The sequence below is a fragment of the Paramormyrops kingsleyae genome, chromosome 14 (genome assembly GCF_048594095.1).
Source record: "Paramormyrops kingsleyae isolate MSU_618 chromosome 14, PKINGS_0.4, whole genome shotgun sequence".
NCBI classification, from domain to species: Eukaryota; Metazoa; Chordata; class Actinopteri; order Osteoglossiformes; family Mormyridae; genus Paramormyrops; species Paramormyrops kingsleyae.
The window spans coordinates 21,286,027-21,310,859 of record NC_132810.1 but is presented as its reverse complement, the minus strand read 5'-3'; the positions used below and the strand labels follow the sequence as shown (position 1 = coordinate 21,310,859).

The following is a 24,833-nucleotide window of genomic DNA, read 5'->3' as shown; positions in this document are numbered from 1 at the left end:
CTTATTGGTTTTGAGAAGTATCCATACATGTCAACAGTCCTTGTAATCTAAGATGTATCTTCAAATACTGAAATATTTTCTGTTGTTATGGAGTGTTATTGTTTGCCATGGCGAAGCAAGTTGAAGATGCACTCTAAGATGAAATTAAAATAGCGACACGTCTGATAAAGGGCTTACATAAGGACAAACCTATTTCTACCAAGTGGAAATGCCATCTTCATTCTGTAGGCTTATATGACCAGGTCCTTGTGTCTGGATTGCAAGAAGGTTGACAAATCCACAGCAAAATATTTTTAGCATCGTATCACATTGTTCATTCTGCTACAGGTCAAACACTGAATGTTCTTCAGTAAGTGTGCGGTTGGAAAACCTTAGTATGCCTGAGCAGTAGCTTGTACACTGCAACATGCAAAACAAAATACACACGCAGAGGAGAAAGATTTTATTGTACCGCTGGATAACTTTATACAATAATGGAAGAAAAGCTGTTTTCTGTTCACATTTTTGCAGCATAGTATTTTATCCTTATTATGACAGATAGCTTTTAGTGGATGACGGTAATTAAAGTAACATGTTTTGGAAACGCAAATGCGTAATCTCAACGAAGCTCATGTTGATTCTGATCTCTGATAAGGCCAAAGGATTTTAGTTAATCCAGGTGTGTACTTGCGGACGGAAGGAAGCAGGTATAAAAAGTCCCACATTAGTACCCAAGCATCCTCATTGAACTGCCAACACAGAAGCAAGGAGGACTCCAAGGTTTGTCATAAGGTGTTTTTTTTTATATTTGAATTGTGCTTTACTTGGTGTCCTGCACTATATTAAAGGTGAATAGCGCATATTTAGTAAGAAAATGGAAGAAGGTCAAGCCATAGACAGCTGTTTGTGAAAAATGTTACTTTGATTTTTCAGTTATTACAGGTACGATGATGTATATGGGAAAACTCACTGGAGCCTGTCTTCTTGCACTGGTGATGGTATTGCAAATTGTAGATTCCTTTCCCAACAGTGAGATGATACAAGGCAAGTCTGAAATATCATTCATTTACTGAATGTGCAACAAAAAAAAAAGATATGTAATAAGTTATAAATATGGCAATTTTTCGTGTTTTCAATAACGCACATCTACTTATCATGATTATTGGTACAGAACATATGCTGACCTGAAGAAATTGTAATACTGAGTAATCAAAGAGGAGCCTTGATGAGACTTTTCCCATTTCCCCCGTGTTCCATACCACCTGCATCCACCCCCAAAAGGAAGCTGCAAAGAGTGCAAGCTCAAGGAGAACAAGTACTTTTCAAAGCCAGGAGCCCCGATTTTCCAGTGTGCGGGCTGTTGCTTCTCCAGAGCTTATCCTACCCCCCTGAGGTCCAAGATGACAATGGTCGTCCCCAAGAACATAACGTCTGAGGCAACTTGCTGCGTAGCTAAAGAAGTTAAAACGGTAGGCATCCTTCCAGACTAAAAGTGTTTTACCTCCATGACATAAATGATTTTGAAGCTATACTGAGTCTAGGAAGCTTTGGGACACAGACCAACTGAGCCCTTGTTCAAGGACTGAATGATGTTAACCAGACTTTTTTCATATCCACAATCTTTTAACCTTGCATTTTGGAATTTAGAAGTTAGAAGAAGTTCACTTTATGAAATATGTCAAAACAATAGATGCTTTAGCATTTAGTTTAGATTACAAGTAATTGTTGTATTTATCTCATTTATTTGAACATGTCATCCACTGCTTACTGTGTGAATTACAATTTCCTGTCACTGTTGGTTTTTTCCAGCTCATCGTGATGGACAACACAAAACTAGAGAACCACACAGACTGTCACTGTAGTACCTGCTATTACCATAAGTTATAGACCACAGGAATGAGCTTTTCACTTGAATTTCATAATGTTTGAAATCATTATTAGGAAATAATTGTCTGCTCATTATCACATCATATACTATTATAGATGTTAATTATAATACATTTTTATTATTAGTGGTGTTTGAGGTATGCATGTAATAATTCGATGTTATCATATTGTGATACAAATTAAATGTGCATAACTGTATTTGAATATTAAAGCAGTAATGTGTGTGCCTAGTCGGCATTATTGTCATCTCGTGCTGTAACATTTCAAATTGCTCTTGCTTAACAAGCATGAACATTTATACTGCCCAATTAAAGTGCCCCCCTTATCCGCGGTCCGGAGATATTAAATGGAAAATTCCAAAAATAACTCATAGGTATTAAATAGCGCACCGTCCTGCCCGGTACGTGACTAGTGCTGTTATCCAGCGTAGTCACGCTATATGTGTATACGCTATTCGCACGTTAGAGGCAGACCACATTTACATAACTTTAATGACAGTATATTGTTATAATTGTTGTATTTTATTATTAGTTATTGTTTTTAATCTGTTATTGTGCCTAATTTATAAATTGACCTGTATCATAGGTATGTATGTAAAGGAAAAAACATAGTATATATAGGGTTCAACGCTATCCGCGGTTTCAGTTATGGACTCGGGGTCTCGAAGCAAATAACAGGGAACTGCTTTATATCCTAACCAGCAGTGCACATGAGATATTAGCAGGGTTGCCAGCTTCGGTCGGCTGGATGGCGTTAGATTATCAGTTCCAGACAAGTCTGCACACGCATTTACAATTTACATGTATGTACCTTTTATATTACCTTCAGATTTAAATAGACTGTGGGGTTTGCAAACTACGCCAGCGCCTTTTGATGTAGCTAATTTTTAGTTTATATAGATTTGCGGTAAGATTTCTCGCGTGAGTATGAAAGCCTGAGTATCATACCAGATGCACGAGAGCTGGCAGCACAATACATAACATAAATCCGGTAATTTCATATAACCTACAAAAGTGTACAAAAATCACCATTTGTGAACATGCATGCATTTGACCAATTTATTAGACGCTGTCTGCAGGGCTTTTCAGCTAGTTGATAATCAACAATTAATTTTGAGCAGAAATCCCAGTGTTACAGCGCCAGAGACACATCATCTAAGTTTAAAAGTAAAGGCTTGAAAAAAATTAAAGGAAAATGGAAAACGAAGCGCACTTTCCCACATTAGACTGACGACTGAACTTCGCAAAAACTCGGAACTGACTGAAGACTCTGGAATGATTCAGAACCTAACCTATCTTATTTTGATTTACGTGGAATACACAACATAAAGCGACTATAATCCTGACGGACAGAAAGCAAATCCCCTTCCTCAGCGGAAACGTTTCTGTTACATGACCTTTGAACTCTAACACGTCAGGATTGTCCAATGATATCACTGCGCTGGATGGCAGATGACCTCTTACGTCAAACGCGGGAGGCTCTTTTTAAGGGCGTCTTTTACTGTTGAATGTTGTAACTAACTCTTTAGTTTGCATGCTGGACACATAAATAAAGGGGTGTTATTTTAATCTGTGTAGAAATGGCTACTTCTTCTGTATCTAAGGTAAAGTCAAAATAAACTAAACAACAAGTAATACTGTAAAATGATTAGCATCATGGCTGCGACCATTATAAGCCTGTGCGGACTTCAGGTATTAATACGAATGTATGTTTTTAGGGTTGCTTTGTCTTCAAGCCGACTTCTAAGAAGAGGAAAACTTTAAGCACAGGTGAGGAAACTAATCGGTGTTTGTAAAATTGCAAGACATGCTTTTTTTCTGGAGTCCGTATGTGTGTCAGTGTCAATCGGTTTTTTACACATCCTAAAAATATTAAAGGGACACGAAAACTGTTCTGATATGTATGGTAATTTTAATAATTTTTATAATGTGTGTGTGTAAAATATATATATATATATATATATATATATATATATATATATATATATATATATATATATATATATATATATATATATATATATATATATTGTAAACTCCAGCCTGGCTCTTCCCTGCTTCTCATTGATAAAGGACTTTTTCTTTGCTTTATGGTTCTTCAGTCCTGCTTCTAGTAGCCTGATACGAACTGTCCTAACAGTGCACACCACTTAATGTTTCCCATTGCTTTTGAAGGTCACTTGAGGTCATCCTCCGATTTTTGAGGAACTGTTGGATAAGTTGGTGGCCATCTCTGGCATTAGAAAGTTGCTTCTGCCCTCTACTTGGCTGGTTTTTGGTTATTGCCAGTGTCTCCTGCTTCACCTTGTTCTTGTGTCCTACTGTCTTAGAAATTTTGAGCCTGGAAGCAACCTGCTGCTCAGCATGGCCTTCTGCCACAAAACCAGGATTTAAAAAGGCAGATTTTTTAAAAATATAGAGTGGTCTCAATTTTTTTCCCCCAGACCTGTATGTATAATATCGTATTTTGTAAGCTGATGCTTACTAGTTAACTAATTGATAGTTATGATAATGATTCCTGGTCTTAGAGGAATGTCTTATGAGGAGAGGTTAGCGGAACTGAATCTGTTTAGCCTTGAGCAAAGGAGACTAAGGGGGGGATATGATTCAGGTCTATAAGATTCTAACGGGTCTGGATGCTGTTCAGCCAAATGACTATTTCAATATTAGTCTAAATACTAGAACTCGTGGCCATAAGTGGAAATTAGCGGGAGAACATTTTAAAACTAATTTGAGGAAGCACTTCTTTACACAGCGTGTAGTTAGAGTATGGAATAGTCTTCCTGCTAGTGTAGCGGAAGCTAAAACCCTGGGTTCCTTTAAATCAGAGCTAGATAAGATTTTAACAACTCTGAGCTATTATAGTTAAGTTCTCCCCAAACGAGCTTGATGGGCCGAATGGCCTCCTCTCGTTTGTAAATTTCTTATGTTCGTATGTTCTTATGATAGGTCTAGCTTTTGTTTTAGCATCTTGAGAAACAGTAAATTATGCTAAATAATGTAAGTAAAAGTGGTGACAACGATATTCTACTCTGAGGCTAAATGAAAATAGTTTAATTATTGCTAGCCTCATATTACTGTGTATTTAATTGTGAATACTATTACAGCATGCCTCCATGTTGTATTGTCATTCTGATGTTTCATCTTTTGTTTGTTTTTAATTCCAGAGGACTACTTTACAGATGGAAGTGAAAATCCAGAGAACAGCAGACTGAGGTTTCAGCTTTTCCAGTCACAATGGCAGGACATGAAGGAGGAAGTGCAGGTGGGAGAGGAGTAAATGCAGTGCATTTACAGTCAGCATCAGAAACCGATTCATTAAGGCAGATTGCTGTAATGGTAATGACTTTGAGAGGTTGGATGTTTTTCTGTTTTGTCCAATGTAATTATTCAAGTGTTCCAATTAATTGCCAGTCTAAGTGAGTTTGGATAAACCTCTAAAGTTAGTGACAGTCAAATTTGACTTCTGTTACAAACTGTAACTGTTTTGTATTAAATTTTCCCCCCTTCAGATGGTGCACGATGATTTAAACAAAAAGATCCTGGACAGTCTTCTTGAGTTCATTGGAAAGTCTGTGGCCAGCTTTCAGTCCAGAGCTGTTGGTTGGGAATCACGGATGCGGGCCAGTGAAATCCCCACAGCCGCACTGGTTCTGGGTGAGGAACACTAAAGACTTCAGCATTTCCTAGCTGCAATACAAACCCCCTTTTCTAAAAAAATATTTAAAATAATTTAATTTTAAATATTTTAAATATTTAAAATAATTTACAGCAGCGTTTCCTGGTCTGGTCCTCAGGCACCTACAAACAGTCCACGTTTTTGCTCCCTCTCAGCTTCCAGTGTGGCAGGGAGCAAAAACATGGATCGACTGTGGATCTCTGAGGACCAGATTGAGAAATACTGCTCTGTAGTAAAGCCAGTTTAAGGTGTATATATAACTGTAGACTAATGTTGCTGTTCAGTAAGTTTTTTTTTCCCTGTAAAATCCCTACATTCATTAGAAAAATACTTTAATAGAAAGGTTGTAAGTGACCAACTTTGTTCTTTTAAGGTGTAAATGTGCCAGACCATGATGTGACATTTCAGAGCCTGTCTGATTTGCTGAGGGAGTCTGTGTCTCCTTTTGTGGCTTCTGTTCAGGCTAAGGAGTGTGGAGGTATGTGAAGGTTCTAAACAGATTTGACTATAGAAGGGGGAATATGATAAAAATAGTATATTAAGAAATACACACAGCTAAAATGAAAGCGGATGCTGGAGTATGTAGACTTGCTTGGTTGCATCTGTTCACTGAGTTGTGGTTTTTTTTTTTTTTCCCCTCCAGCCCTGCAACATCTGATGAAGAAAGTCATGCAGCAGCTGATGGGGGGCGGCGTGGCTCTCGATGAGGATGACGCAGAAGAGCAGTCTGGGTATCAGATCAGTGACCTTCCACGGAAGGGGTTCAACTGCTCTCTTGGCATTCTTTGTGACTGGTACCAGAACTTGAACAAGGTATAACACCGTTGTCATCGTTAGTAGTGTGGCATGTAACTGAGCAGGTTAGCACAATGTAATTGCGGTGTTAGATATTCCTACCCAACAGGTGTAAAAGTTTTCAGTGTGTGTTCACCTGGTTCGCTATAGAAATCCTGTATCAAATCTCCTGGGAAGAAGCGCAGCAGCTCAGGGTCTGATTTCCCAAAGAAACCCCCTCTAGTAGTGATCTTCAAAGACCTGGAGGCATTTTGCCCCCAAGTGCTACAAGATTTCATTGTCATATGCAGGTACTGAGCTAAACACTTATAGGCACCTTTTAAGTTAGATTTTGATGGTCTTGATGGTGCATTGGGTTTAACATGTAGGTTCTTGTGATCTTTGTTCTCTTGACAGTCAGTACATCCAGCAGCTCCCTCTTGTGTTTGTCTTCGGTATCGCCACATCCCCCAGCACCATTCAGCGAATGCTGCCCCACTCTGTGAGCTCCCTGTTGTGTATTGAGCTCTTTCAGTCTCTGTCCTGCACTCAGCATCTGGCCACAGTCATTGACAAGGTAACTGAAATGGACCTATTTATTGCGGTCTTGCTTTGTTGCTATAGATGTCCATAGAAAATTATGAATTTTAATTGTTTTAAATCACAAAGGTAGTTCGCTAGTTGATTTGTTTGAATCGTTTACTTCCTCAGTTGGTGCTGACTTCCAAGTTTCCTTTCAAGATCAGTGGGAAGGTGCTAAAGGTTCTGGTGGGGATTTTTCTCTACCATGACTTTTCTGTGTGCAACTTTATCCGAGGTCTGCAGGTAATCCTCTCACTGAAAACTAACATTGTACAGTTAAACCTCGGATTGCGAGTAACTTAGTTTGTGAGTATTTCGCAAGACGAGCAAATTTTTTTTTTTTATAAATTTCAACTTTATAAACGAGCAAGGTCTTGCAATACATGTATTACGTATACGCTTTGTCTGCTGAGCGTCATGTGATCACAACTAAGCCAATGGTTCTTCTCTCTCTCTCGCTGCGGGATTGTGGGTAATCGTCTCCCATGCTCGGTCCCAGTCGGCGTGCCTCACTTGTATAGTCAAAATTTATTAGAAAAGCACCACCCAAATCTGTTTAACTACAATGCAATGTCCACATTTCCGCGAAATCGAATAGGAGGCAAAAGCAGTTGTCATTGGATGGGTTCCTTGTTAAAGTCGCACAAAATGAGTCCAGTGAGCCAACAGATAGCAGTGATTCCGATATAGTGAGTCGTCCTACAAAATAACCCCCCTCTTCTCCTCTTTCACAGCATCCACGATTCTTTTCAAAGTGCAGGTTAATCTGTTTTATGTATTTTTACTTTATATTTTGTATTAATCATTTTTATATGAATATTTTTGGGTTGTGGAACGAATCATCTGAGTTTCAATTATTTCTAATTGGAAAATTCGCTTTGATATACGAGTGCTTTGGATTACGAGCACGGTTCTGGAATGAATTATGCTCGCAATCCGTGGTTTTACTGTACTTTAACCCGGTTTTTCTATATTTTGTGCATCTTATATCTTTTGTGCAGCTGAATGAATGAAAGCTACATTTATACAGCACTTTTCAAGACACCCAAAGCACTTCACCAAACCAATTGGTAGTTACTTCAACTACCACCACTATGTATCACCCACCTGGATGGTGCAACAGCAGTCACGCTCACCACACAGTAGCTAATGTGGTGAAAGGGGCAGGGGAGAATTCACCAATTAGATATAGGGGATGATTAGGAGCCGTGATCTGATAGGGCCACAGTGAGCAATTTTAGCCAGGACAACGGCGTAGCACCACTACTTTTTTTGAAAAGTGCCCAGGGATCTTTTTATGACCTCACAGAGTCAGGACCCCAGTTTTGTGTGTCATTCGAAGGACGGCACCATTTTTACAGCAGTGTCCCCGTCACTGCAGTGGGGCATTGGGACCCACACAGACACAGGCTAACCTCCTGGCCACACCACACCTCTTCCAGCAGCAACCCAGCTTTCCTTGTCAGTCTCCCATCCAAGTACTGGCCAGGGCCAAACCTGCTTAGCTTCAGGTGGATTACCTGGTCTGACCTGTAGGTGGTGTGGCTGATGAGAACAGTGTCCCTATCCTGCTGCTTGGTCCATTAGAGTTATGCAAATACATCAATTACCTACAACTTGTAATTCTTATTGTCCCATTCTTCTGTACTTTCCTGGCTCTACTTTGCATTTTGACCAGTGATGTTAGGGAGAAACAGCAGAGAAATCCTGTGGGTGGCATTACTATGGTGAAACACAGCCTGAAGAAAGTCTTCTCATTGTGGTGGTCTTCCTGTTACAGCTGGCCCTATTTGAGCACTTCTTTGGCCAGCCTTTGAGCGTGCTTTGCTGTGAGGAGGAGGAGGCCCTCGCCCAGGTGCGCCAGTTCAGCCACGAGGACGTGGAGAAGATCCTACAACTCCCCTCCATAATGAGGTCTCATGAGCCAGTCGCCATTCTTTTGTTGGGGCAGGGTTGCATTGCGGTGCCTAAAAACGAACCGGACTTTGTCTCGTAGGAGTCAGGTTAGCGTAACAACAGCTTATTCCCTCTCCTGTTACCCACCCAGATATGTGGAGAAGCAGGAGCCTCAAGAACAAGTTAAGCTGCTAACCAGTGACGACCATGTAAAGGTAAACTTCTTATAAAGAGAACATGTAGTCAGTCATGCTTTCTTTCCCATGTGTTTTTTGAATGTGTGTGTGATGTATATAAAAAAATATATATTGTTTTTGAAGGTGGTGACCCAGAACTTATTAAAGGATCTCTGCAGCTACCACAGGAACTTCTACCCCATTCTGAGATGTCTTCACCTCCTCACCTCCTCTCTCCCCAAGTTCCCTTTAGGAAAGCAGGTCAGCACTGAAATGAGGCATTTAATAAAAACCTCTATCCACCCACCTCCAGTGACCATTCATCCAGACATGATAATTCCAAAGCAGTGCCCCCCCCCCCCACCCACCCCATTATCATCCACCATTTTCCAGCAGTTGTTAACTATCATCTACAGACCTAAGCTCCTGCTCCTTGGTGTATTTTAGAATTTGTTGAAGCATTTGCTTTGAAAGTTCAATCAAAAAACAAGTACGATTAGTAGAAAGCTGTCGCATGTACTTATAGCAGAGAAATTCTGGGCTGGGATTGTGTATGTGGCGGAGTTTTTTAGCGTGATTCCATGTGCCCTGTGTGCAGATCCGAGAGCTACACGTTTTGTGTCTCGAAAATAACGTGTGGGAGAGTGAGGAGTATGAATCGGCCATGCAGCTCCTCAGGTAAGCTGTACTCTGCTGTTCCTTTATTTACCACTTATTTAAAGGAATCATTTTGTGTTCTCTGAAGGACTGAGACTGTAAACAAGTTAGCCAGCTGCACTGAAGTTTCAGCTTGAGCATTTTCTTAGGGATGGTGTACGGTGGCTTTGAATACTTGTACCCTGCTAAATCTCTTGCAGGATGCTTGCAAAAGATGAGCTGGTTGCTGCTCTGCAGAAGTGTGTTGAGGTTCTACAACCTGGGATGACAAAGAAACTAAAAGAAGTGGTGCACCAACTGAAGGACATCATCGCCAAGTTAAAAATGCTTGACCGTAAGCTGATTGCTGTACTAAAATGTCTCTGTGCAGCCATCTGGAATAAGTGCTTGTTTTGTTATTGTGCTGTTAACCTATCATAACCTAACTATGACTTTTCAGAGCTCAGTGATGAAACCATTTCCTGTGAGGGTGAGCAGGAATCTTCCTCAGGAAAAAGTCTCCAGAAGACAGACTTGTTCCACCTTCAGAAGGTTCTGAATGAATGGTCCGCCACAAAATTCATATTCAGTTGGGGCATCTGTGCCATAAAGTAGCTCACTATTCTCTCATCTTTCAGACTCTGATGGAGATGAGAGAGACTCGTAGGAACAAGGCGAAAACACCATATGAGGTTCTCAGAAACCACACGGTAGACTATCTGGATAGTCTGGTCAAGTAAGTGAAATGTTTGACGGGCCACTGGTTTCATTACCAAGATAGCGGAGTACAACTTACGTTATCTATCCTGTACCCAGAATGCACCTCCTGCCTCCAGAATCTCAGCCGCTGTATGAGGTATTCTACTATAGCTCTTCTGCCACCGTGCGCCGACACCTCAACGCCACGCCTCGAACCTCCATCCAGACTGCGCTCAGTCACCCCCACTACTACCTGCAGGTGACTAATATTCACACTGTTTCACCACCCACTCAGAACGTAATAAACTCACAGTGATTCATACTGGCAGAGTGAAGCTCTGAAGAGTGAAGGAGGTACCATCTCTAAGGCAGCACCTGACATCTGCATCATCTACAAGTTGCATCTGGAATGTGGCAGGCTTATAAACTTGTACGACTGGCTGCAAGTGAGTTGTGAAACTGGCTATAGGCTTGTTACCAGCTAGGGTGCTGAAAGAATTTCATATCTAGCTGCAGCAGAAGTCAAACAGCATTGGGGGGGAGAGAGACAGGAAAACTGCTGTGTCTTTTGTTGCAGGCTTACTTTACTGTTACTGCTGCTGATGGCCAGGATCCAGACTCAGCAGAAGGACACGTTGATGAAATGAAACAGTATCCTTTCTCTGCTGTGGAAGCTTTTCACTTAATGGGCCCATTCAAGTTGAGGGGCAGAGGTCTGTGTCACAGTGTCTGTTTACATAATCCGGTAATGCAGTGGTATGGACCTTTCTGGAAACGAAGGGCCCCTCTCAATGGAACAGCTTTCTCCTTAACTGTTCGAAGTGCTCGTTTCATTCGAGCTGTGTCCGAACTGGAGTTCCTGGGCTTCATAAAATCCACGAAGCAGAAGACTGATCACGTGGCACGGCTAACCTGGGGGGGCTGCCAAACCTGAAAATGGCCCGTGGTGGCCTAAAATTTCCAATAAAATCAGATTCAAATAAATAAAACCAGAATGCGTAGTTAAATGATTTCTAAAGAGATGTATACAAAGGTCTCACTATGTTCTTGATGTAACTTTATTTTTTTTTATTGAAGTCCATGTAGGGGCAATTAAAAGAACAAGATCAAAATAAATAACCGGGGGAGGTAACTTGTCCACCATATGACTTGCTATGCAGAAATGCTTATTGTGACCTGTGGGACACTAAAGAAGACAAGGCCAGGGACTGCAGCTACTTGCCTTCAGCCCAATCATTCTTTACGGACTGACCTCCAAAAAAACCCACACTATGCTACACTGCTATGGTACACATAAAAAATGGAATGGGGGGGAAAGGAAATCAATAAGGAGCTAAAGAACAATATTAATACAGCTAATGCCACAGGCCACTGGTAGGAATTAAGGGCAATGTCCGTATGCGCAGTTACTTCAGGAAGCCCCTAGCCGCGATTTTTGTTTTACATCACTGACAGGAAGCGTCAAGCAGCCTGTGTCCAAAGGGGAAACAATGGCACTGCTACCATTCCTACATCAAACGTCTCTGTAAATGTTTGTGACAATCCGTCGTAACGGTTCGCTGCAGTCGTAGAGCAAAGGGGCACCCACAGCTGTCACTGGGGCTTTCCTCAGGATACATCTGGAAACAAAAGCTCACAAATTAGCCTCTCTGCAAAGCAATGACCTACGATCCAGTCACCAAAAGATATTGATGCATCAAACGTAAAAATATTTTTTTTGAGATCATCCATTGAGTAAAACTTACAACTAGAAGGTTGCTCTCCAAATCGTCGCATCAGTTGGTCATGTGTGAACTTCACAAAAGCATCATATTGTTCTATAAAAGGCAGAGAGAAATGTAATGTCATCTTAAGGAGAAAGTAGCTCCATGATACCAAGCTGTTAGATTTTACCATCAAGCCGACATACCTGCTAGCTTTGAGGTCAGTATCTCCTCATACTCCTCTCGGACCTTGTCTTCACGTTCATTCAACAGACGTTCGCAGATCATTCCTACTTGTCTTAATGTAAATAAAGGCTGCTCTTTCCTAGTTGGTGATGATGCCCCAGCCAATGTACCTTGAGAGATTTTTTTCAAAAGGTTAAGCCCTGTAATGGATTATCATCAACATGTTACTGAGAAGCAAAGTCAGATCTTTGACCTTTTCCTGTCAATGAACCTACAATCGATATGCGTCATGCTTATAGAGCAGTCGCTTGAATATTGTATTCAGGTGGTTATCTGTGGACTCTGCTTTCTACACTACATCATGACAATGGTCTTGGTGATGCACTGATTGCCTGCTTATTTAAATGTTTGAATTCTAACCTTCATTGATTATTTGGTATGAAGGGAATAATCTCACAGCGAGAGAGACCACTAGCTTTCTCATGAAATCTAAGTGGACTTTGTATTCAAAAGAACATCAGCCCTTTCTCCAGCTCATAGATGTTTACAATGCAAGTTATTCTTTAAGATATCTCTCCCCTTCTTTGAGATGGGAAGCTGGCACCCATCAACAGTTTTGTTCTATTATCGGCATCAATTGCTCAACACCCATCAAATTCTCTACAAAAGTACTTTTCCGTCACACAACCAAAAAGCTGAGAATTTTTGCAAACACAAAGGCAATGCTCTCAAATGATCTCTAATGGTGGAAGCGATTTCATACACTGTTACCTATTTCAGCTTTTTTTTTAACAAAAAAAGATGGAAAAAAATGTCAGCGACACCAAATCCATTTTTCTCAACTGTCAAAATGCTACTGTCTCAGCAAGCACTTTTAGATTAAGATTATTACAAAGTGCTTGAACCCATTAGGGTGACTCTTGCACACGTCAACACAGACACAGTCAACAGATACGGGTTACCTGGCAGCGTGGGTCCACTCAGGACGGAGGGGAGCGGAGGAGAATCTGGGGAGCAACAGGCATCCGTCTGCTGAAAGCTGTTCTCCACATGACGCCTCTTCTGCATGCGTTTATATTCTTGTTTTATGCTGTACAGGATTTGCTCTGGGGAACGTGGGACAGAAATGTGGCAGTAAGCAACGGAAACCGCCCACTGAAACGTATCAGGTTTGTCTGGGAATTTAATTCCATTGGAAATACTACTAATTATTTCCTAAATTACGTCCCACTTAAACTAGAGACGGTTGGGGAGGAGCTGGGCGATTATTGTTCAGTATGACTATTCCACATGATGTTGTAATCAAATACACGACAGCTTCCTTACGGTACATACCAACACTGATATTGGTAACATGATTACAGTTACATGCCACTTTGTTAAATTTCTGCTATACTACACAGATGTTTTTTCTATGGTATAAATCTTTGAAAAACTGCAAACGCATGCAACATGAAACATCCCTCCGTTCGGTTTGCTTCCTTATTGCACAGTACATTTTCAAACGAGGGCAGCTGTTTGCTATTTGTGGGAAGCAGATTGGTCCCTGGTGATTCAAAAGCAAAAGGGTGGACACATCCTATCTGTCCCAATGCCAGAAAAATTAATTATCCTACAGTGACTTTTACAGTTAAATAAAATGTCGCATGTTCTCCATGTTGCTTGGTTGTACTAATGATTCCATCAGCCAATGACACGCCCCAGGTGAATTTCAGTTTGCCCCAATCTGACCATCTAGAAACAGCTACCTAACATGATAAATGCTTCGACTCTAAAAGTTGCTCTACTGCCTGCAAATTAAGCTGTTTACAGCATTTGGTGACAATCCTGTTTATAAAATCAGTTTCTTTTGGTCAAGCTGATATTAGAGTGATATGTGTTATAATAAAATCTGTCAAATGTGCAGCTGGAAGTCACCAAGCAAAACATGCTTAAGAATCATTTTACACGAAAGCCTCAACGATTTTTCCAAGTAGTATTAACTTTATGATGTCACAGAACTCTGAATTAGCTAGCAATGTTAAATTGGGCCATTTACTGCTTGTTAGTGGCAGATGGGAATGGAAAAAAACAAGGCTATTAACAACAGCAGATATTTTGTTAAGCAAAGACTTTCTTTTAATGGAGCATAAACCATGTCTGCAGCACAGAAGTTTGCTAGACATTTTAGGGGTGACAAATATCTAAAAGTAACCAGCTTTATGTACTTTATTAGCTTGGATCGGTTAAGATCAAATTTAATTTAGAGACTGATCAGACAGTCTGAAAGCAATGGTCTCCTAAGATGTTATGATACAAGCAACCTGAATTTTATCCTTTTCTAATAGGGTGTCATTGTAGCCATCTCCAGAAATACTATGCATCTACACTCCAATTCAGGGAAAATCGTTTTCCTCATATGGCTTTTGTTATAGAAGTCTATAAATTTACACTGCACAAACCATATGTGATGTGGCAGATAAAGGACTTTTATTAAAACCAACAGCATTGACCAAACATAGCAAAGAAACAAGGGGAGACAGAGGCTACTTGTACAGAGATAATGCTATCATGCACAAGCTTCCCATAAATGAATAGGTGCCTGGAAACAAGATTAGATAGATCATTGTAACAGGAGGGGGGAGACCACTTCCTGAGTGAGATACCAGCACGAAAACACCATTAGCACATAACTAAATTTTTGTGATTTTCACGACAGCGTAAACAGCATCCTATGACTCAAAACTGTCCCTTATTAACCTGCAAATAATTATCATAATCTGCGTACTGAATAGTTAGCTGATTATTAAAGAAACACACCCAAAGGAAGATACTTGAACAGCTTTCTTATAATTGCACGCATCAGATCAAATGTCACTCCCGTCATCTGTAGATCTTGGCCAAAACATTAGCGTGTTGCACACAACTTAGAAAATATACTCCGATAAGCCTAAAATCACTTTTTTTGTTTGTTTGCTGAGTACACCAGCTATCAACACCACAAGTAAATAGTAAAATAGTGTGTACCCTTGATTCAGCTGCTGGTTAATTGGAGCCATTGTCTAATTACATATCTTCGGGAAAATATGTAATGCTAAAATAAGTTATAACATAAGTTATTGAGCTGCATGTCCAGTTACATACAGATTCTCAAGTCTTACAGGGATGAAGGCACCGCAATAGAGCCCATGAAAACATGCATTTTCGTTTGAAATGATTTAAAACCAACGTTGACGACGACAAATATCGGCATCAGCATCGATGGCGTCTGCTCACCAGGAAGCAGGGCGGTGAGGGGGTTTAAAAGCCACCAAGTGGTACTGATAACTCCGCAGGACTTGTCTACATTACCTAGTAATCAGTTCCTGGAAATAATTGTATTTATCATAGGAGGTAGCTGGGACTCTGACTCGAATCTCTAAGCAACTAGTTACCGAGTAGACTTGCCGTTACCTACACAGCTCTGCACTGACGGTGTGCTAGTTATGGACCTATCTGGCTGGAGATTTTAAATGCCGGTGAGGCTTTAGAGTCAGATGGTTGTACCCAGCCGTTGACGCTGGATCACACGAACGTTAACCAGCCCCAGGCTGCATTAGTAAACCCCAGTGAGCGCTTAAATGTTTCAGGTTTGCCGAGCTGTACCGACCTGTGCTGGGTCTGGCCGACGCCTCGCCGAAAGGTGACGGCTCCATGCGAAGGTATTTCTGCGGGGACGAGCTGGACTGAGACAGCGGGGCACAACGCCTCCGCTTGGGTGACGCCGGGCTCATTAACGGATCGAAATCCACAGTCCTTTTCAAAGTAGCCCCGCAAGCCATATTTCCAGTCCAGCTAAAATCAACGATGCTGGGGTAGATCCTGGGTTTAGCGGCTAGATGTGCCGAGGGGACTAACCCTCCTAACTTTGACTGGAAGCGACTCTCCGAAGGCGGAAAACTGCTGCTCGGTGCGGTCACTTTCCGTTGTACAGTTCAGGCCCTCTTCCTGCTTCGTATCACTCCTGCTCGGCTAGATGGGAAACATTGCCGGATGAAGACGAGCGTCTCGCCGCAGCCGTCCCTCCCGTTTGCGTTCCGGTATCTCGCCCCTCAAGCGGCTAACATGGCGTCCACAACAACGTCAGTCTCCAGCCGGGTCCCTACGCGCAGGCGCAGACCGATTCGCGTTCTGTAGGGAGTTGTAGTTTTTACTAACTTCATAAGTTCATGCTTTACGTATTTACACAACATTTCCCATAACCAACAGTAAATCGCTTACGGTGTCTCATGTGCCTCTTCTATAAACGAAGTAAAAAAATACCACACACACAAAAATAATACACACCATACGTGTAACCAATTTGCACAACAGCTTCAATGGTAGTAGTTGATATCAGTCGTAAAGCTTGGTAGAAAGATACACTGAAACCGACCAATAGTTTAATACATCTCTATTACGTGAACTTGTTTGATATATTTTATTACGACTGAGAATTGGCCTTTCGTATAGTGCAAATATTCAGGACAATTTATAACAATTTGTGGCTATGAGGATGACTAAACTCTCAATGAACAACAGCTATAGTTCAATATCAAAGATGTTATCTACTATTCAAGATTTGTAAAAAATATTTGAATATTTAAGTAAACATACATATCCGGGCAGAAGTTTGTGAGATTCTGTAGTTAATAGATTACATATGAATATAGATTCCAATAAAGCTAGCTGTAGTTTGAGTCAACATGGTCCTATTACTTTATTGTCCACCAGAGGGCGATTTAGCTCTGTCATCAACTTGAGAAAAGATTAAACGTCTGTTGAAAAGATGTTTTCTATTGCGTCGACTACTGTTTCTGGATATTATTTAACAAAACTATAAAACACAGACGGCTTCCACTTTGGACAATTGTGTCTTTATTTAAAGATTTACAGGCTTGGAAGAGGGCACTGTGAAAGTATGAACAATGAATTAGAACACATCCCCTACTGGATTCTCTGTGTGAAACTTAGCAGGTGTTGAATCTCAGTACCGACAGAAGGACAGCAGTAGTATGGTGTGAACTTTATCACTGTATTTTAATTGTTTTAGCATGCTGAATAGGCAGAAAGCAACATTTCTCAACTTCTATCTTTAAATGTAAGTATCCAATTATATTATTATTTTAAGGACTGTGAAAAAAGGTTTTAATTTACATTCCCTAAGAAGCTGTTAATAAACACAGCTAATTCACATACATTTTTTGTGTAATGCTTTATTCATCTATTCCACTATTCCTGTTTCTGATTTGATCCCGAAACCCAGGACCAGGGAAGATTTTGCTCTTTGTACATAGTAGAAAAATTCACTGTAACAAAATAAATTACAACAATTTTAAGCAAGATAGCAAGATACATTATTTATCTATTTATAGCCATTAACAATACATAAACACTTCACCAGCCTGTTACCTGTTAAACAATAATAAGATAATAAATACAACCACAACACAAAACATTTAAATGGTCACTATTAGGATTTGAAAGATTACATTAGTGTGACCAGCACACTATACTAACAATAAGTTAAAATTAATACATAAAACAGTAATCACACTTACAGCACAGAGAAACAAAACTTCTATCAATCAAAAACATCCACTGCGCAGACACTGGATTTACGACACAAACCAATTAACACAATGCTAAAGTCTTTTTAATACTGTTGCGTAGCTGTGAAATGTGAACTATACTTTAGTATGTTTCTGTAGGCTTTCCTCCTACAAGCAAGGAGGTGCTGTTCAAGATTAGTGCATATAGATCAGTCATTCTAAATTGTGCTTAATCTGTGAGCATGTCTCTGACTGGCCTGTTTACATGACTTTGATGTGTACACCCTGCTTTTTAGAAAGGGCTACACATCACTGCCATCCAAACCAGATAAATGTTTATTGAAAACAATCAATAGATATTTGACCAGTGTCAGAAGCGTACAACTGGCCTCATAAATGGCTTCAGACAAGGCAAGTTTGATTACTGCAATGCTGCTTTAATCTCCTACATAGATGGTGTAGAGGATGAACTAGAGGGCTTCAGACCATTAACATTTAAAATGTACGCACTTACCCTGAATTTCTTCAGAACTATTAAATTCTGTAAAAAGGTAAACTGTAATATGTAATGTAATAACACTGAATTAAAATACTTTTCCTCTAAACAATATAATTTATTGGATTTGAGATTTCTTGGATGAAGGTAATTTATATCTGTAACAAAATACTGTAACGCAATGTGAACATCTTAAACTAGCAAAGTGGAAATGCAGTGAAATGTGGAGCTGTTATGGCACACGCGGTTCAGGCTTACGCGTAGGTATGCTCTGCATTCGCCATACACTGGACTCCTTGTTTCATGTTTCATTGAAAAACTAAAAACTAAACTGGTAACTTTTGACTGCCATTATTAAAAGCTGCCAAACAGCCTGTGTGGTGCACGTTTTCTGTTTCAATTAATCCATGAGGTTATTGTTTGTCTTTATTTTCACTATGTTCTGTACATACCTTCTTTTATGTATACATAAGTCAGAAATATAATCTAATAAATCAAATCAAAATAAGTGCTTCTACTAATGAAATGTTACATATACCTTTCATGTAATTCAATAAATATCTACAAGTTTTTCGTAACATTAACAAAGTTTCTCAAAAAATGACATCTTTATTCATAGTATCGTCAATAACCAAATTGTTAAACATATAGTTATTGAGGTTGCGTATCCTGTTTTTTCCAACCTTATTTTTTTAAAAGAATCTATCCTGACACCATAGAGATTGTATCAAAGTAACAATTTTAGAGCTGGAATTCTATATTTTCATGATATGCTTTACATTACTGCAATTTTTTGTGCCAAAATAGCTAATGAAGTATACTGAGCGATCTTTGTTGCAAGTTTAAAGATTCCATCATTAAGAATCTTGTTTCACAGTAAAAACACAGCTTCTCCCTATTAAAACCACAAACATTCTGGACAACATTAGTACTAAACCTCAGTACTAATAAAGATGACATGTCCTATCTAACATTATGAATCCATGTCTCAGTCCACTCCACAAAGAGTCCTTTCATCCTGTTCATATTAACAAACATTTTGGCACTTAGTCAAGTACTAATACACACTAGTACTTGTCAGGTGAAATATACATGTAATGTCTTGATTTTTCACAGTTTCTCTGTATTTTTCACTTTCCCACGTGTTACCAGTGTTATGTCACCACCATTAAGTAAAATTCGCATAACTCTCAGAGGAGTGCTGAGGGATTATGGGCTTGTGAGTCACCGGCATGTTCACAAGTACAAAAAGGCATCTCAGACAGCCTCTGCAGATGTCTCGGTTGAGATGGACATGGTCACTTTGGCTATTTTTACTGTGGTCTTCACACAGCTCTCAGCTGCCCTACTGGCATTCCTGACATTCTGGTAATCAGATTCCAAGCTGTTCTCCAAAGTCTGACTGGTGCCCCTGCATACTTGGAAAATGCCCAGGAAGGCATGGCGCAAGTCTTTGCTCCTGAGGGCGTAGATGACGGGGTTGACTGTAGAGTTGAACAAGCAGAGCATGCTGCAGAAGGCAAAGACCGTCTTGGTGAAGTTGTTCATCTTCCAGAAGAGATCGTAGACCATGATGGCCAGGACAGGACCCCAGCAGATGATCAGCACTACCAGGATGAGCACTAGCGTCTTGGCCAGTCGGATGTCCATACGTGTCTGCTCTGGACGGGTGGTCTGCACCTTGGTGCCATCTGCAGCGTAGACGATGATACTCTTTTGGGAGCTTCGCCTAATCATGCGCTTTGCATGGTGATGTGCTTTCCACAGGATGAACATGTACGCGTAGATGATGAAGAGCAAGAGCACGCTGGTCACCCCAATCCAAAACATCAGGTAGTTCTCATCGATGAGGGGAAAGATGTCCGAGCACACGGAGTTGAGTCTCTTACAGTTCCAGCCCAGCAGGGGGAGCACTGCAATGATGATTGAGATGCCCCACATCAAGCAGAAGGCAACGATGGCCTTGGTCTTGGTGACAATTCGTTTGTAGGACAGCGGCTTGTGAATGGAGATGTAGCGATCGATGGCGGTGAGGAAGAGGCTGCCCACCGAGGCGGTGAATGAGGCCGTGACCCCCCCCAGCTTGAAGAGGAAAACGTTGGGGGTGTCCTTCCTGTGCAACACATGGAAGTCCAGGAAGCTGTAGACGAAGATGACACTTCCCAGCAGGTCGGCCACGGCCAGGCTGCCGATGAAATGGTAGGAGGGACGGCAGCGCAGCGTGTGGGACTGTAGGATCACGCAGAGTATCACCAAGTTCTCAAGGACGGTGAACGTGCCCAGAGTGAGCGCCATCACGGCCACCGCCAGCTGCTGGCTGGGCGTCAGGATCATGAAACACTCCATGTCCATGAAGTTCTCCCCACATTGGAGACTGTCACCTCCCAAAGTGGCACCGCTCCTGTTGCCGAAGAGCTCGGTGACATTGGTCGGGTAAAAGGGAAGACCTTTGAGGATGAGCTCCTCATCGCCCGGCACTTTCCCCTGGAAGGCATTGCTGCGGAATGCCGACAGGGGCTTCTGCGCGGAATATAAGCCTTTGGTAAAGTCGGCATCTATGGTGGCATCGTCGTAACTGGCATCGTTGGAACTGAGGTACTGCAGGCCAGTAGTAATCGTTCGGAAGGTTGTGTCAGCGACACCATCCAGTATGGATTTCATGGTTAGGCCTCTTGGAGATCAACAAAAAGCCTGAAACTTTTCCAAGACAACCTAAGAGGACAAAAAGGAAAACGTCTGGGAAAATATTTCTACTGTAAAAAAAAACATGTTCAATTCACCCTTAAAAAATATATAAAAGGATCATCTTTTAACAAGTTGAGTCAGGTGTCATTACATACAAACTTCACCAGTCGGCGCTGCCGCACCATGTAATTTCACATGAAAACGCGCACTAAACTTTACATCCAAGTCTTAAATGCGTCGTAACCTACTCAAAAAGGTTTAACTGCAGACCTGTTTACTAGCAATAATTCAATCTATGGAAAACAGAATATTGTTACCTCATTTGTTACAGACAAGTAACACATTTAACAGTATATTATTACTGCTATCAATAATATTACCATATTTTATTATTGCGTTAATTGCCAAATATACAAATACTTGTAACAAAATGTTTTTTTTATTCCCAGACGTATATAGTGATTTGTTGGCTTATGTACGAAATTTTGTAACAGCCGTTAAATGGAGGTTTTAGAAAAATCATAAAACGAAAACAACGAAATAACTGCCCTATCGACAATAGTAAAAATTAATCACATAAATCTATATAGGCAGCTACTGCTTTTCTTTATGGGTTTAATTTTAGGTGTACCTTCTAGATGCGAGCATCTCTCATCCTGTTTTCGGCTTTTTGCTGGTGTATAAAGGCATTAATCTTTAGGAAAATATGCCCAGAGGGACGCAACGATCACTTTTTTTTAGGTTCATGGTGATGAACCATAACACAAGATTAATTAAATGTATTAAGGTTGAATTTATCTTTAATGTTTATATGCTATTTATGGCGATTTATGTTTGTTACTAATAAAACATAAAATAATAAGGCAGTTATGATGCAATTTCTTGGTAACTTTCCCAGTGAAACAGGATTCTTCCATTACACCCTAAAAATCACCCCAATAAAAACTCATCCAACTTGACTTCAGGCTCAACTCATTAAGTGTACTTGGTAGTAATTAAACACAGTAGGGATAATTACACTTGCGTACATTACATATATATGCCCTTGTATAATGTTGATTTATTTATCCGAATGTCAACATAAAAATCTGTTTTTAAAAAGCTGCATGTCAATAAATATTTAAAAAATGGTATTTATGAGTAATTACATGTTCCCTTGAGTAATTTTCATTTCCTTGGGTTTATTTTTCTAATCAACAATACATTTTCTAATTAAAATTAAAATATTTTGCGTTTTACATTCTTCACATCAAACAAACTAGTTGTTTTTTTAATCATAGAAACCCCTGACTTTTCTCCTATAGGCCGATTTCATCTAAAAGAAATACAGCTTTGCCGAACATAACACAACTTTTCGTACATAAATTATTATTAACACGTGCAGTTAAAGTATAACTATGTAATGTAATGCGTGGGGAAAATAATTAAGAGCAATTAAAGTAGATTACCTTCAAAAAGCTTGTCCACATGTATAGAATCCTCTGATAAAATGAGCGGTCTTCTCCATTTTCCAATAAATAACTTAATATTTGCTGCAATACAAACAGTTAACTATTTAAGAGCGCTATTTTGTATTGCGAATTAACAAGCGCCGATATATTATTTTGTTTCTGACGGATAGCTCACATTAAAGCTCACATTGCGTTTTGACGGATAGCTGGCTGGATAGTTTCACGCGCGCACAACGCAGACCTTCTGCGGCTGGCGGCGCCTCGGAGGCTCTATGTTTATGAGGCATCGCCTCCGAGCGCCGCGTCACGTGCTACAGAACGCCCATGTTACCCGCCTAGCATATAAAACTATGAAAGTTGGGTATGCATAACTGCAAATGTTATCTTGTAGCTGTGCAGCGTTGTGATCGCGGATACCCAGAACTGTTTAAAGTGAAACCGCTTATTGTGGATTGTTCTAAACCGCTTATTGTGGATTGACACTAAAATGACTTTTTAAAACACTCATCCAGGCACATGGTTGCATTGATTATACTGTTTATTTTTGTTCCAAATGTATCACTATTTCTACTAATAAAATGAATGGCGAGATGTTTTTCAAGTTTTAATTACACCAAGAAATCGTATTATAAGGAATAAGTTCTTATTAATCAGTCGCTCTACGTTTAATAATCGTATATCATCGCATATCAACTTCTCTTGATATAGATGGATTTGTTATTAAAAATGTCATCCTAATTTTGGCTTCAGGCTTTTGTCCCATAAAGCTTAATCATGTTACCATTCAGTTAATCATGTAAGAGTGAATATTTTACTGGGTATGACAGCTTTGCTTCTTGTTGGACCTTGCTGGATCAGCTTAGCTACTGACTGGCCAGCTAGGCTGCGACAACCAATATGACATTTAGAGCTCAGAGGAGAGAGGAAATTAAAACCATACCAGCACTCACAATACAAATCATCTTAGCTAAATGTATGTCAAACAGCATGAGGTTTACTACATTAGGGGGCTGATTATTTTTTTTCCTACAGATATTGCCATTTCCATTTTAGGTAATGAGTAGATGAGATTACAGATAAATCTACGCTATAGGGAGTATGTGTGATACGTCGATTCCATAATACTGCTGCATTTTTCTCCAGTCCAGCCACTTTCATTTGCATTTACATTTAGGTAGGAGTTGCTGAAGCAATCCAGGTCAAGTGCCTCGTTCAGGGACACTACAGTGACTCCGAGCATGTCTGTGCATATTAAGAATGTTTATTAACACAGAGGAAGCAATACAGAATAAAGATTTGACAGCCACATGTTGCAGACTAAATAAGGAAAATAGCATTTTAAGTTCGATGTTTGTCCCGCAATCTAAGATTTCATTATGAATTGGGATATTAGATATTCCCATTTGCCAGTGTGATCCCATTATTTTCAAAGTGTACTGCTGCATTGTACCAGCCAGACAGAGAATTAGTGCTTTTATGACACATTACCTTTCATTGGATGTGGACAGAGATCAACACCTCCAACATTTGGCAGTCTTGTTAATCTACTTCCCTCAGTTCATTCGGGTTGGATGAAATTCAGTTCACACTCCACGCTTCATAAATTCATCTACGGCCATTGCAAGTGTAAGATTAATTTCCAGGGCTCAGAATGCACCTGTGTCTTTGCAGTGAATACTGCAGTGAATGTGGACTGAGCTGGAAAATTTTCCCTGCTGGAAACTAGAAAACTGGAACATTTTATCGCTTAGTCTTTTTTTGTTGAGAGCAGAATCGACCCTGGCCCCTTTCCCTGTTATCTCCGGCAGGAGGGAGGCCTTAGTCAAAATTTAAAAACCACGAACCCGTACACTTCTTTTATAAAATCTGTGTTTTGTATCTTCTGTTCTCACGGATTCATAAAACATGGGCAGTTGAAAGGCACTGAATTACCTTACAGAATTGCCTTCTGCACTGTTTTGAACAGTGTTTTTGTTGTTCTGTTTATAAAAGCTACAGATTCCCTACAGCAGGATACAACACCACAGAAGAGACAACATCAAAGCTACATTCTAAACAGGAACTGTGAAAGCCAGAAACTTTACGCTAGACATTGCTCTTGGGTTTCACGTTTCCTATTTATTTGGAGACTGTAGAGATATAAATGTAATCTGTGTGAAACAGCTATCAAAATCTCTCAGACAAATGGCATACACAGGTAAAAGAACCCAAGATAAATAAAATATCTGCTTGCATGATCCACACATCAAGCAAGACTACATAATTTGAAAAACCTCAAGGGGTTTCCCAAAAAGAGTAAACGGTGATGTAAATATGTTTAACATAAAAATACAAAGGAAAAATTGTTACCACACCAAATTGGTGGAAATTGTGTATGTTCCATAACTGTTAGATGTTCATACATAGGACAGTGACACACATTGATATGCATCCATTGTGTTAGAAAACAAGACTAC

At 40.1% G+C, this 24,833-nt stretch overlaps 4 protein-coding genes across 5 annotated transcripts; 2 read left to right on the top strand and 2 right to left on the bottom strand.

Moving 5' to 3' along the window:
- Positions 1-743: 743 nt before the first annotated feature.
- LOC111857962 (glycoprotein hormones alpha chain) lies at positions 744-1,881 on the top strand. Its single transcript, XM_023839268.2, has 4 exons — positions 744-759; positions 913-1,008; positions 1,261-1,448; positions 1,789-1,881. The coding sequence occupies exons 2-4, from the start codon at positions 927-929 to the stop codon at positions 1,864-1,866; spliced, it is 348 nt and encodes a 115-aa protein (XP_023695036.1). The 5' UTR covers positions 744-759; positions 913-926; the 3' UTR covers positions 1,867-1,881.
- Positions 1,882-3,321: 1,440 nt separating this feature from the next.
- orc3 (origin recognition complex, subunit 3) lies at positions 3,322-11,296 on the top strand. The gene is made up of 20 exons (XM_023839354.2): positions 3,322-3,469; positions 3,584-3,635; positions 5,033-5,130; positions 5,378-5,522; positions 5,918-6,022; positions 6,188-6,357; positions 6,490-6,629; positions 6,736-6,895; positions 7,030-7,143; positions 8,681-8,814; positions 8,948-9,011; positions 9,117-9,233; positions 9,571-9,650; positions 9,830-9,963; positions 10,069-10,160; positions 10,247-10,344; positions 10,425-10,566; positions 10,637-10,753; positions 10,885-10,958; positions 11,130-11,296. The coding sequence occupies exons 1-20, from the start codon at positions 3,446-3,448 to the stop codon at positions 11,239-11,241; spliced, it is 2,172 nt and encodes a 723-aa protein (XP_023695122.2). The 5' UTR covers positions 3,322-3,445; the 3' UTR covers positions 11,242-11,296.
- A 47-nt stretch (positions 11,297-11,343) lies between these two features.
- On the bottom strand, positions 11,344-16,316 carry LOC111857999 (akirin-2-like). Of its 2 annotated transcripts, none has more exons than XM_023839355.2 (5): positions 15,825-16,316; positions 13,159-13,302; positions 12,217-12,396; positions 12,053-12,124; positions 11,344-11,926 (listed from the first exon to the last, which is right to left on the bottom strand). In XM_023839355.2, the coding sequence occupies exons 1-5, from the start codon at positions 15,994-15,996 to the stop codon at positions 11,916-11,918; spliced, it is 579 nt and encodes a 192-aa protein (XP_023695123.1). In that variant the 5' UTR covers positions 15,997-16,316; the 3' UTR covers positions 11,344-11,915. The 2 variants fall into 2 exon arrangements, with proteins under 2 accessions (XP_023695123.1, XP_023695124.1); XM_023839356.2 differs by having other exon boundaries at positions 12,217-12,366; positions 15,825-16,313.
- A 732-nt stretch (positions 16,317-17,048) lies between these two features.
- Positions 17,049-22,635, bottom strand: LOC111857900 (cannabinoid receptor type 1A-like). The gene is made up of 2 exons (XM_023839132.2): positions 22,375-22,635; positions 17,049-20,953 (listed from the first exon to the last, which is right to left on the bottom strand). The coding sequence occupies exon 2, from the start codon at positions 20,900-20,902 to the stop codon at positions 19,499-19,501; it is 1,404 nt and encodes a 467-aa protein (XP_023694900.1). The 5' UTR covers positions 20,903-20,953; positions 22,375-22,635; the 3' UTR covers positions 17,049-19,498.
- Positions 22,636-24,833: the final 2,198 nt, after the last annotated feature.

Coding starts and splice junctions, on each gene's coding strand:
- LOC111857962 (XM_023839268.2), top strand. CDS start 927: ATGATGTATATGGGAAAACTCACTGGAGCCTGTCTTCTTGCACTGGTG. Junction 1,009..1,260: donor TGTAGATTCCTTTCCCAACA/GTGAGATGATAC, acceptor CACCCCCAAAAG/GAAGCTGCAAAGAGTGCAAG. Junction 1,449..1,788: donor TAGCTAAAGAAGTTAAAACG/GTAGGCATCCTT, acceptor GGTTTTTTCCAG/CTCATCGTGATGGACAACAC.
- orc3 (XM_023839354.2), top strand. CDS start 3,446: ATGGCTACTTCTTCTGTATCTAAG. Junction 5,131..5,377: donor ACATGAAGGAGGAAGTGCAG/GTGGGAGAGGAG, acceptor TCCCCCCTTCAG/ATGGTGCACGATGATTTAAA. Junction 10,959..11,129: donor CACGTTGATGAAATGAAACA/GTATCCTTTCTC, acceptor AACTGTTCGAAG/TGCTCGTTTCATTCGAGCTG.
- LOC111857999 (XM_023839355.2), bottom strand. CDS start 15,996: ATGGCTTGCGGGGCTACTTTGAAAAGGACTGTGGATTTCGATCCGTTA. Junction 13,303..15,824: donor GTCGGCCAGACCCAGCACAG/GTCGGTACAGCT, acceptor CACGTTCCCCAG/AGCAAATCCTGTACAGCATA. Junction 12,397..13,158: donor GAGTGGACCCACGCTGCCAG/GTAACCCGTATC, acceptor AATCCATTACAG/GGCTTAACCTTTTGAAAAAA.
- LOC111857900 (XM_023839132.2), bottom strand. CDS start 20,902: ATGAAATCCATACTGGATGGTGTCGCTGACACAACCTTCCGAACGATT.